The 10,493-nt window shown below is 36.7% G+C and overlaps 1 protein-coding gene across 1 annotated transcript; it reads right to left on the reverse strand.

Annotated features, from left to right (window-relative positions):
* LOC127662221 (cytochrome P450 26B1-like) lies at positions 1 to 6,169 on the reverse strand. The gene is made up of 7 exons (XM_052153322.1): positions 6,082 to 6,169; positions 5,268 to 5,625; positions 4,185 to 4,409; positions 3,433 to 3,708; positions 3,192 to 3,347; positions 2,418 to 2,825; positions 1 to 1,271 (listed from the first exon to the last, which is right to left on the reverse strand). Exons 2-7 carry the CDS (start codon positions 5,469 to 5,471, stop codon positions 894 to 896), a joined length of 1,647 nt encoding a protein of 548 aa, XP_052009282.1. The 5' UTR covers positions 5,472 to 5,625; positions 6,082 to 6,169; the 3' UTR covers positions 1 to 893.
* Between the last annotated feature and the right edge of the window lie 4,324 nt (positions 6,170 to 10,493).

Consider the following 10,493-nt stretch of genomic DNA (forward strand, 5'->3'; position numbering starts at 1 on the left):
AACACATCAAATCTCTTTATTGAACAGAGATACCTTAAACACTAGCAGAACTCTGAATGCACATTTCAAAATACAGTAGGTACAGTAGAATATATAACATTAATATGAATACTGAGCACCTACTCATCAAGACACATGAGCACATGAACTACATATTACACACATTTATTGACAAGACAAGTACATATACTCCTATTTTGGAGAAAAAGTGCTGCTTGTTTTCTCCTTCCCTGTATTTATTCCGATCCCCCATGCAGTTCACAACACAAGGATCGTTTTTCACAGCTTACATTCATAATTAACACAAACAACTATTCATTAGTAGCCTATTTACATTATTAAAGCAATATGTAACTTCTGTAAGTACTAGAGTACACAAAGACAGCATGTACAGATAACCAGTCATTTTAATTAGACAGTGGTCTAGAAACTAAAGAAAGTGGCATAATATATTTTTTTTATTATTATTATTTAGTGAACTATTCTCCTTGAAAAAATGCTGGTCCTCTTAACATAAGTATAAATAGAGCTTAATAATGTTCCTACTTCATTTCACAAACCAAAAACTGGTTTTGTTTATGTATCACAAACAAGGCTGAGATTTAAATGCATCTATATTCTATATTCTTTTCTATGAACAAGATATAAAGGTTTTGATGTCATGCACATCAACATGGCTTGGTTTTTCAGGCTTAAGCAAGTTGCATGCATTCAGTTGTCTAATGTCCATATCCATCACTTCATCCCACTGTTTTTTAAGTGGATAAATGAGATTTTTATTTTACACTGGTATCAAGAGGGACATTGCATTTAATTGAATGATTCCAAATAGCAGTTTTGTCGTTTGTCTGTTCAATTTCTATACGAAACAGTGTCTAATTTCATTTTCTTTCCTATATATGAGTGGACTCCCTCCGGTTTCTCTCAATCCCATGGTTTCTGTAGTTAAAAAACACGTGCAATCCATTGACCGGATGCACGATAGGCACCGTCTGCATCCTCGGATAACTCTCCGTTGCCAGAGTCCAGTCCGCTGTGGCGAGCAACTCCACGGCAAGAGTTTTCAGCACAATCAAAGCGAGTTCCCGTCCGATGCATCTTCTCACGCCGCCACCAAAAGGAACATAACTAAAGCGGTCAGTTTTGCTCTCATCTTGATCAGCACAGAACCGGTCTGGGTTAAAAAGCTCCGGGTTCTGATACGCTTCTGCAGTCTCGTGTGTGTCACGGATACTGTACATAACGCTCCAGCCCTTCGGGATCTGATAACCCTGCATATGCAGAATAGAGGGGGTTTATACGTTAGCCAAAGCACAAAATGTGTAATTGCATATCCTCCTGAGATAACTAACTAACTAAATAAATAACATAATTAGGCATACAGTGATTGGTGGACAAAAAACACTACAAATTGCATAAGCATTCGATCAAGAAAACTAAATGAGTTCCTAACACTAACTAGACATATCAAATTATACATTATGCATTTGTGATTGAGGAAAATCAATGCAACTCTGCTCTCTTAGAATGCAATTTTACTTATACAATACGATATTTCGTTCATGAATGATTCAGTGTTTTTGAAAAAACATTTAAAGGTACAGTTCACACAAAAAATGAAAATTCTCTTATCATTCACTCACCCTCGTGCTGTCCCAGATGTGTATGACTTTCTTCCTTCAGCAGAACACAAACAAAGATTTTAAGAAAATACCTCAGCTCTGTAAATCCATACAGTGAATGGACATTTGCAGAAACATAAAAGTAATCCATAAGACACCAGTGTTAAAATCCATATCTTCAGAAGCAATATAATAGGTGTGGATGAGAAACAGAACAATAACGAATCCCTTTTTACTCTAAATCTCCACTTTCACTTTCAAATGTGAAACTAAACAGGCACCACATGTAACTTTCAGATGTAAAAGTGAACGTGGAGATTTAGAGTAAAAAAAAGGACTTCAATTTTGACCTGTTTCTCACCTGCACCTGTTATATTGCTTATGAAGAAATGTAACCACTGGAGTCTTATGGATTACATCTATGTTTCTTTTATGTGATTTTTGGTGCTACAAATGTCTGATCACCATTCACTTGCATTTTATGGACCCACAGCTGAGATATTCTTCTAAAAATCTTTGTTTGTGTTCTTCTGAAGAAAGAAAGTCATACACAACTGGGATAGCATGCGGGTGAGTAAATGATGAGAGAATGTTCATTTTTAAGTAAACAAATCTTATTGTTGACTTCCATTGTTTAGATCATGCACGATCCTATAACTCATTAATAACATATAAAAGATGCACATTTGTCACCACCTACTCGGGTAAATATATATAACCTGAGGAAAGGGTGATTGATGGAATCAGTGAATTAATTACTCTAAATGTTTTTGAAGAAGAAAAAAATCAACTCACATTCAATTCAAATGTTTTCAGCACTGTTCTGTATCCCCCAGACACAGGTGGGAGGAACCGAAGCACCTCCTTGACCACACAGTCCAGATATGAAAGCTGGCTCAGTTTCTCCAAACTTAGGTAAGGGACGTGGGTCCGAGAGCGACGGCCCTCTTCCATTTCCCCTGCTTCAAAACACGTTGTTTTATTCACCGCTGATCTCTTCTCTGAAGCATCGCTTGCCTCTCTGATGACGTTCCCATGGCAACGAGACTGACAACTGTGCGCGTCACCGATCAGCCCCTCGCTTTCAAGCTCCGCTCTGGCGCGCTCGCTCACGTCTGGATGGCGCAGCAGCTGCAGGATGAGGGATGTTGATGCGCTGGCGGTGGTGGAGTGCGCAGCGAAGATTAACTCCACCGCAGTCTCCTGAAATACATTTGAATTGATTTATTCAGCAAGCGCTTTTCTTAAAGGGAAATGCAATATAGAGATAGGGCCTACTACAATACAAACGACTGGTCATTTAAAGTTTTCTGAAGGGTGTAAATGCAAACTATATTGAGAATATAGTTATTTTTAATAATAATAATAATAAAAAAATAATGATGATTAATTAGGCATTTTGGGTGACTATGAAGTCGTTGCCTAGGCTACTAAATTGAATAAAATGGGTAACAGTCAAATCATGGTGCATTCACCTTATTTTATAGCGCACGAAGATAAACGCGTGTGTGGAATTTACGTTCAGTTCTCGTTATGATGTTTGGACTGATCCATGAGTTGAGGTTTTACCTTGAGTTCCTGCATCGTGAGTTCGTAGTCATTTTCCTTCGCACTACTCAGCATATAGTCAAAAGCGTCGCAGTAATCGTTGGCTTGCTGCTTTGTCAGTTTCTCCTCTATAATCTTCTCCATGGCAGAGTGCAGAATCTCACGGGCTCTGATTCCCTACAACAAGAAGCCACTATATGGTCATGCCTAGAAGTTATAAAGAGACCAGGATTTTATCACAGACTGAGATATTTATTCTCACCTTGCGCAGTCCGCTAATGGGGGTGTCAATGGGAAGAGAGAAGAGGTTGTTCATGAGTTGTTCAAAGATTTTGGAAAGGTAGATGATGCGCTGTTCCTCCAAGCGCAGACCGAGCAGGACGCGCACCGCGATGCGGAAAGTGAGTGACTTTGCCGCGGCGTAAACATCCACAGAGCCGGTCTCGGTACACCACTTGGCGATTTCAGACTTGACGACGTCTTGAAGGCGCGTTAAATACGTCTCCAGTGCGCCACGGCTAAACACTTTTGCGAGGATCTAAGAAGCAAATTAAAAATAGTTTATTTATAAAACACAAAACGTTTTTTGTAATTTTTCTATTCTATTGTTCTATTCTATTATTCAAGTAAAATAGAAAAGCCATATAAAATTCACAGCAGGCTTTTTTTTTTTCTTTTTTTTCATTGACGCATTCATAAAGCAGAGTTTGTAAGAATGCATGATAATGCAATGGAGTGAACAGCTACGTTCATTAAAAATAATTGTAAATAAGACAAACTGGTTTTTAAAAAAGCAGTTCAGGGCTCAATTGTTAAAGTGAAAGTGACGTTTGCAAAACAAACACTTATTTATTCAGCCCCATTATGAGTGGTTTTGTAAATAAGCGTGGGCTTTAATCAATTAAATAAACCAGTCATACTTGATACTTCGTCATGTATCAGAGATTTGTGCCAGCCAGTTTCTCATCACACCTAAACTGGATAGTCTGCATGCATTTTAGGCACTGTGCTTACTTTTCTTTTCTTCTTGTGCAGGTCGCCGACCGAGTTGACCAGGGTGTTGGGCCCGAGGATGATGCGCGTACTCTGGGGCCACTGCGTGCACACCAGCGTGTGTTCACCCAGCAGAATCTTGCGGATGTTTTCTGCGCCGGTCACCCGTATAACGGGTTTGCCCAAAAGGTGCGTTTTAAAAACATTTCCATGCTTCTCACGTCTGGAGATGTGAAAGCCGGACCCCTATTATGAGAGAGAGAGAGAGAGAGAGAGAGAGAGAGAGAGAGAGAGAGAGAGAGAGAGAGAGAGAGAGAGAGAGAGAGAGGTTTATAGCAAAGCTTTCAGACTAGTTGTTAGTAGTTAGTAGTTGTTAGAAGTTGTTGTTGCAACTTCTGGAATGGAATGATCAGTTCTGGCACCGCACAGGGAAATCACGGTGAATTTTTTCTTTTTCTTTTTTTACCAGTTAGGAAATAACACCCGCATCAAGTTTACACATGCCAGGGTATAATTTCCCTCGTGCGTTTGTTTTTTTTTTTGGGCAGCAGAGAACTGGCTCATACCCTTCTTTCTACGTTTTATGGTGACAACATTAAATAGTGTTTACCATAATCATTGGTAACACTAAAACAACAGCAATAGTAGGCCTACAATGCCAAAAACAATGGGTAATGCATAGAGGATGCACGAGATAATTTCACATGTAGTTTATAAGTCAAATAATATTTGTAAATACACTGACAGCACTGTAATATAAGATTTGACTTTATAGTTGATGGGCTACAAAATGTAGACCTAATTGAGATATAAAGAACATACAATATAAAAGGTGCAATTGTCATCTTAAAGAGTTGTTTCTGCCTGATCTAACCCTTTATTTATTTGTTTATTTTTTATTTATGTGTGTGCATAATGCAATAATGCATTCAGGTTGTTTCAGTGATATTGTTAAATAATAAATAATATTTCTAACTTGAATCAACAGTTGATTTACGTTACCAAGTGAGGCACATTTTTAGGTTAAAAGTGTTATTACAGAGAGAGGGAGTGAGTTTTGGAACGCTTCTTAGACTTCTATTGAGGCTACTTCAAAAGTCTTACCTGGAAAAGCCAATGGAACGTTTCTCCGACCAGCGGCCAGCCCATGGAGCCTTGCGGGAGAGGGAGTTTACACGCCCGATCACGGGTGATGCTCCACCTGAACTCCCACAGCAGCCGCGAAATCACGAGCAACAGCAGCGCCGGTAAGACTGCACCGACAGCCGCCAGCAACGTAGGCACGAGGCAGAAATCGTGCCAGAACATCTCCAACGATAGTAAAATAATAATAACAATAAATAATAATAATAAAAAAGATATCCACGTGCGCTTGTGCGTGTCGTTCCCGTGGGCACTTCTTGATGGAGCGCCTCCAAAAGTTGAGCAACACTCCAAAAGATCCCTTTACGCGCTTGGATATCTAGGAATGAACATAGATGGGTTTGACATACGTTTCATGCAGTCCACAGCACTAAAATGAGAGAAAATCTACGCTACATATAATCTCTTTTCCAGCTTCCCAAAGAATGACAAGAAACTGACAACTATTCCAAACAGTTTTACAAGTGCATGCGCTGGCATGTCTTTCATCCGAGTTCAGCCACCTTTTTGGGGGCTGCCAAAATCAATGGGACATCCCTTTTTCTCTCACCCATGACTCGAAATGAACTTGAAATATACTAGAGATTGAAAAAAAAACAGTGCTATTCCTTTCTGTTCTAAGAACACTTCCGAGTAAGTGAAATTATATGTGCCCAAATGTAGGCTCTACCATTCAAATCTGTGTGTTTAAATGTTTAAAACATGGCATAATTGATCGAAAATAACCGCATCTTTAATTTCAGAGCTAAGAGTGAAACAATGACTGTGTACTCACCTCAGAACAAGTGTAAAAGCATACCGATGACATTCAGTGAGCTCTTGAAGCTTCTTGAGTCTTTCTCTCTAATGTGTGCAATCTTCACTGCATCTCGCGCGCTCAGGCTTTATAAGTATTGGCACAAATTATGAACCACCTTCACCAGTGACGTATCAAGGTTTTTTTTTTTTTTTCTCTCTCTCTCTCTAATAGTTGAAGAGGTCGTGGATAGATCACAGGGGATGGGGAAGTTTTGAGCTTTTATATTGCGCCAACAATTGGAATGAGAGAGAGAGAGAGAGAGAGAGAGAGAGAGAGAGAGAGAGAGAGAGAGAGAGAGAGAGAGAGAGTTTCCTCATTTAGATTCCTTTCACTTGTCATAACATTTTCTAAAGTCAGATGACACAATAAAGGCATGGTAAATATTTTATTTACGTTTTTAAAATAGTTTATTATACCTATACTTTATGTATTTATTGCCAAATCCAGTGGTCGAACACCGTGAGAACCTTTATTGATCCGTTATTTTCGGAAAGCATTTAGTAGTAAAAACGTGATCTTTTATTTTCTGAATAATTTCAAATCGATATTGGCACAGACAGTTAAAATTATACAATTAAAATTACGTTTTTATCGAACGTTAAACAGGAAAAACAGTAGATAGATACATTCCTGAGAAACGTAAAAAAACGTGACTTTTATAAACAGTCGCATGCCGTAGAAACATGCCCGACACTGCTTTAAAGAATTTATGAAACGGATGGCATTTCCCCTTAATTTACATGGAATTTAATACAAATTATGAGTCAAACGTGACGTGTGTTCAAGTTTGTTATTTTCTTTCGGTGACTTCAAGTATTAATAGTCATACAAATTATGACATTGACAAAATTGAATGAGATGTACATTTATCGTATTCGTTCGCGCATTGGCAGCTCTGACCAAAAAATGTATCTAAATAAATTAAAGGCATCTATTTCTAGCCTAAAGCAAAGCTTGCTGATATGTTATTGTATCATGAACGTCACCAAAATAATTTGTGTTGGTATTTCAATGATAATAATAATAATAATAAACTCACAAAAAGTCACAACACCTAACCATGAATTAATTGCAATTAACATTAACTGACTTTAATACATGTCTTGTGTAATCATCATTTTAAGGATCAAGTATAATTGTAAGCATTAAACATGCAGCATATTAACATTGTAATGACATGATTACAAAAAAATAAATTGTCTGTCTTCCCTCAGGTCACAGTGGTATCTCAAGCTTTCTGTTGTGAGCAGATCTGTTTGATTAGGCTTCTCTTCTCTTCTCTTCTCTTCTCTTCTCTTCTCTTCTCTTCTCTTCTCTTCTCTTCTCTTCTCTTCTCTTCTCTTCTCTTCTCTTCTCTTCTCTTCTCTTCTCTTCTCTTCTTTTAGACTTTTAGGTGAGTGAGAAAGGGCAGAAGAAGTATTGAAGACATTCCCTGTCTGGGGTGAGTGAACAAATCCCCTTATTAATTTTAACAACTGAGACTCAGAATACCAACTAAAGCTCAAAGTCAGGTTAAAGACATGCAAGGGCTTGCCACATAACACACTCATGGCCAGGACTCCTCTCTCTCTCTCTCTCTCTCTCTCTCTCTCTCTCTCTCTCTCTCTCTCTCTCTCTCCCTCACACACACACACACACACACACACATACACACACATACCACAAACAAATGCACACATTCACAGACACACTCTATTATAAAATAAACTGTAAAATGTTGATGAACAAAGTTTTTATCTATTTCTGACTCTTAAAATTACCTTCGTTAGTGTGACCATAATGTATTCAGGTTGATTATCTTAAAAAAATAAAACTATTCCAATTTAAATAAATAATTAAAAAAAAAAAACAGTTAATTTATCTGTTGCCACATAAAGCATGTTTTTTAGGTCAACTGACAAACTATTTGTTACACCGAAACATTTTGACCCTCTCACCAAATCATCTATCATATTAAAAGGATGACATCATCCCAAGTCACCAAAACCACATCACAAAACAAAAGTATGCCTGTATGAAATTCATCAAAATTAACATTAAACGTGAAACTGTTGACGTTATCTAAGGCAATAATATCTTTCTGTTGATTTTTCCACTTGCTAAAACAGACATATAAAGAGTGTTTCAGTGCCTTCACTGACAACGCTCATCTTTGATATAAAAAATCGGCTTTGATCAACTTGTGTGTAATTACACACATTTGGAGGATCATTTTTCTGTGGCTGGTTAGTGACGTGCTGAAAATGTCCCTTCTCTCTGTTCAGACTTGCTCTTCATGACAGATCTAACATCCTGTTGGCTTTTTACGGCAATTAAGTGCATTGACAATGAACACACATGTTGCTTTCTAAATTGGAAAATTCCATTGACTTCAATTGTTTTTAAAATAAGCATATTTTTAACAGTGCTTGCTGAGGCAAGCATAACGATTATTATTAATTTTGTTTGCTAAGTCAAGAATCAATACTATCACTCATACTTGGATAAGGGATTTAAACAAATCCCAAAGTATTAATCTTCAATGCATATCTCATCCTGCACTGTTTGTAAGTCTCAAATTGCGCGACACGTTGAGGAGAGATGTGCCATTACTTTAAGCAATCAAACATACAATTTTTGCCAGGCAGATGATCAATGGACCAGAAAACCCCATTGATTTAAAATGGATGGATGGACTTGAGCTAGGGACCAAAAAATCATGGAAACTTGGGAATGGGCTTTTTGAGCAAGTAAACAACCACCTAGCAACCACCCAGAACACCGTAGCAACCACTAAGAAACCACCCACAGTACCCTATCATCTTGGTGAGTTTTGCACTAACCAATATCTAACCTAAACCTTAACCCTACAATTCACTTTTGCCATTTTTAGAAGGAAATAAAAACATTAACTTAACATTCCAGGTTCAATTCAAGGCCAGCTCAGTTGACAGCATTTGTTGCATAAAGTTGTTTATAAATTCGTTTTACTTTGTTTATTTAAAAAAGTTTACAATAGGCAGTTACAATAAGGTGCTAACAATAGATTTTTACCCACAAGACATAAACATTGTATTAACATGGTTTTAGTATGATAAAATTGCTTACTAATTTTATCTGTGTAAAGTTACATCCAATATTACAATTTTGTTGTCATGACAATGTTACACCAGTGAACCCTTTAATGCCATAACACCAGTAAGTTTCTGATTTTATTGCATCAAAATCAAGTAAATGTGTATAATGTTTTACATCTCATGGCTATACTTATACAGTGTGTATTTTAACATTATGGACTGGCCCCATTCACTTCCATTGTAATTTGCCTCACTGGGACTGCATCTTTTACATTATCTTAAATAAACGAAGAATGAGTCAAAATTATTTTTTGAGCCTGAAAAATTCCTTTAAGCAGCTTTATGATTTGTTTTTAATTTTGAGGACATCTCTCAGATTTAGCTAACTTCTGGGGACATTTTCAGAAGTTTTGACCTTGCAAAGGCAGACATGGAATTTAACCTGAACTCTGCTCAAACTTAGTACCCAAGTGATGTGCAATCTTAGCAGAAAACCATATAGTGTTTCTCTGAAATCTAGAGCAGCACACAACAATTCTCCCCAACACAATACACAGAAAGAGATGCACACAACTGCATTTTAAGTGGTCACCCTATCCCTTGCTCTCTAATGCTGCTCAATCATCAGCTCCTGACCGCAGCTTCTGGACTCAGTGTAGGGGTCAGCGGGAGAGAAAGTGTCTCTTCCAATGATCAGAGGTACAGCCTCATCTGTCAACAGTACAAAAACCACTTCCTGTTAAACAGAGACACCCCTCAGTGCGCAAAGGCTCCAGGATATCAGACACTTGAAAAGAGTACAAAAGCAGAGAGATGATTATGAGAATTATAGGGTGTATGAGAAATGATATAGTACAAAGAAATAAAAAGGAGATGGAGAGAGATAGACAAAGAGTGAGAGAGAAACACATAAAGAGACAGAATAATATTTCTTCTCTATTCTTTCACTATTTAAGAAGTTTCAATTTATTGTCATGATTTTTCTGGATTAATTATTTGCCATTACATTCACATAAAGAGTGACAGAAAAGAGAAATAAAAAATAAACTAAAAACGAGGTGTCAGTAATGTTAATTACAAAATATTATGAAAGAAAATTAAATAAAAGTTTAAAATTATATATATATATTTTAAACTTTTATTTCATTTACTATTTTATTTGATATATATACATATATATATATATATATATATATATATATATATATATATATATATATATATATATATATATATATATATATATATATACATATATATATATATATATATATATATATATATATATATATATATATATATATATATATATATATATATATATATATATAT

The sequence above is a fragment of the Xyrauchen texanus genome, chromosome 22 (assembly GCF_025860055.1).
Source record: "Xyrauchen texanus isolate HMW12.3.18 chromosome 22, RBS_HiC_50CHRs, whole genome shotgun sequence".
NCBI lineage: Eukaryota > Metazoa > Chordata > Actinopteri > Cypriniformes > Catostomidae > Xyrauchen > Xyrauchen texanus.

Bases quoted from the DNA above. Each gene is read 5' to 3' on its own strand.
- LOC127662221 (XM_052153322.1), bottom strand. From the start codon at position 5,471: ATGTTCTGGCACGATTTCTGCCTCGTGCCTACGTTGCTGGCGGCTGTC. The intron at 3,348-3,432 runs GTGAGAATAAAT...TTCTTGTTGTAG, and splicing joins CCATTAGCGGACTGCGCAAG to GGAATCAGAGCCCGTGAGAT. The intron at 2,826-3,191 runs GTAAAACCTCAA...AATGTATTTCAG, and splicing joins TCACGATGCAGGAACTCAAG to GAGACTGCGGTGGAGTTAAT.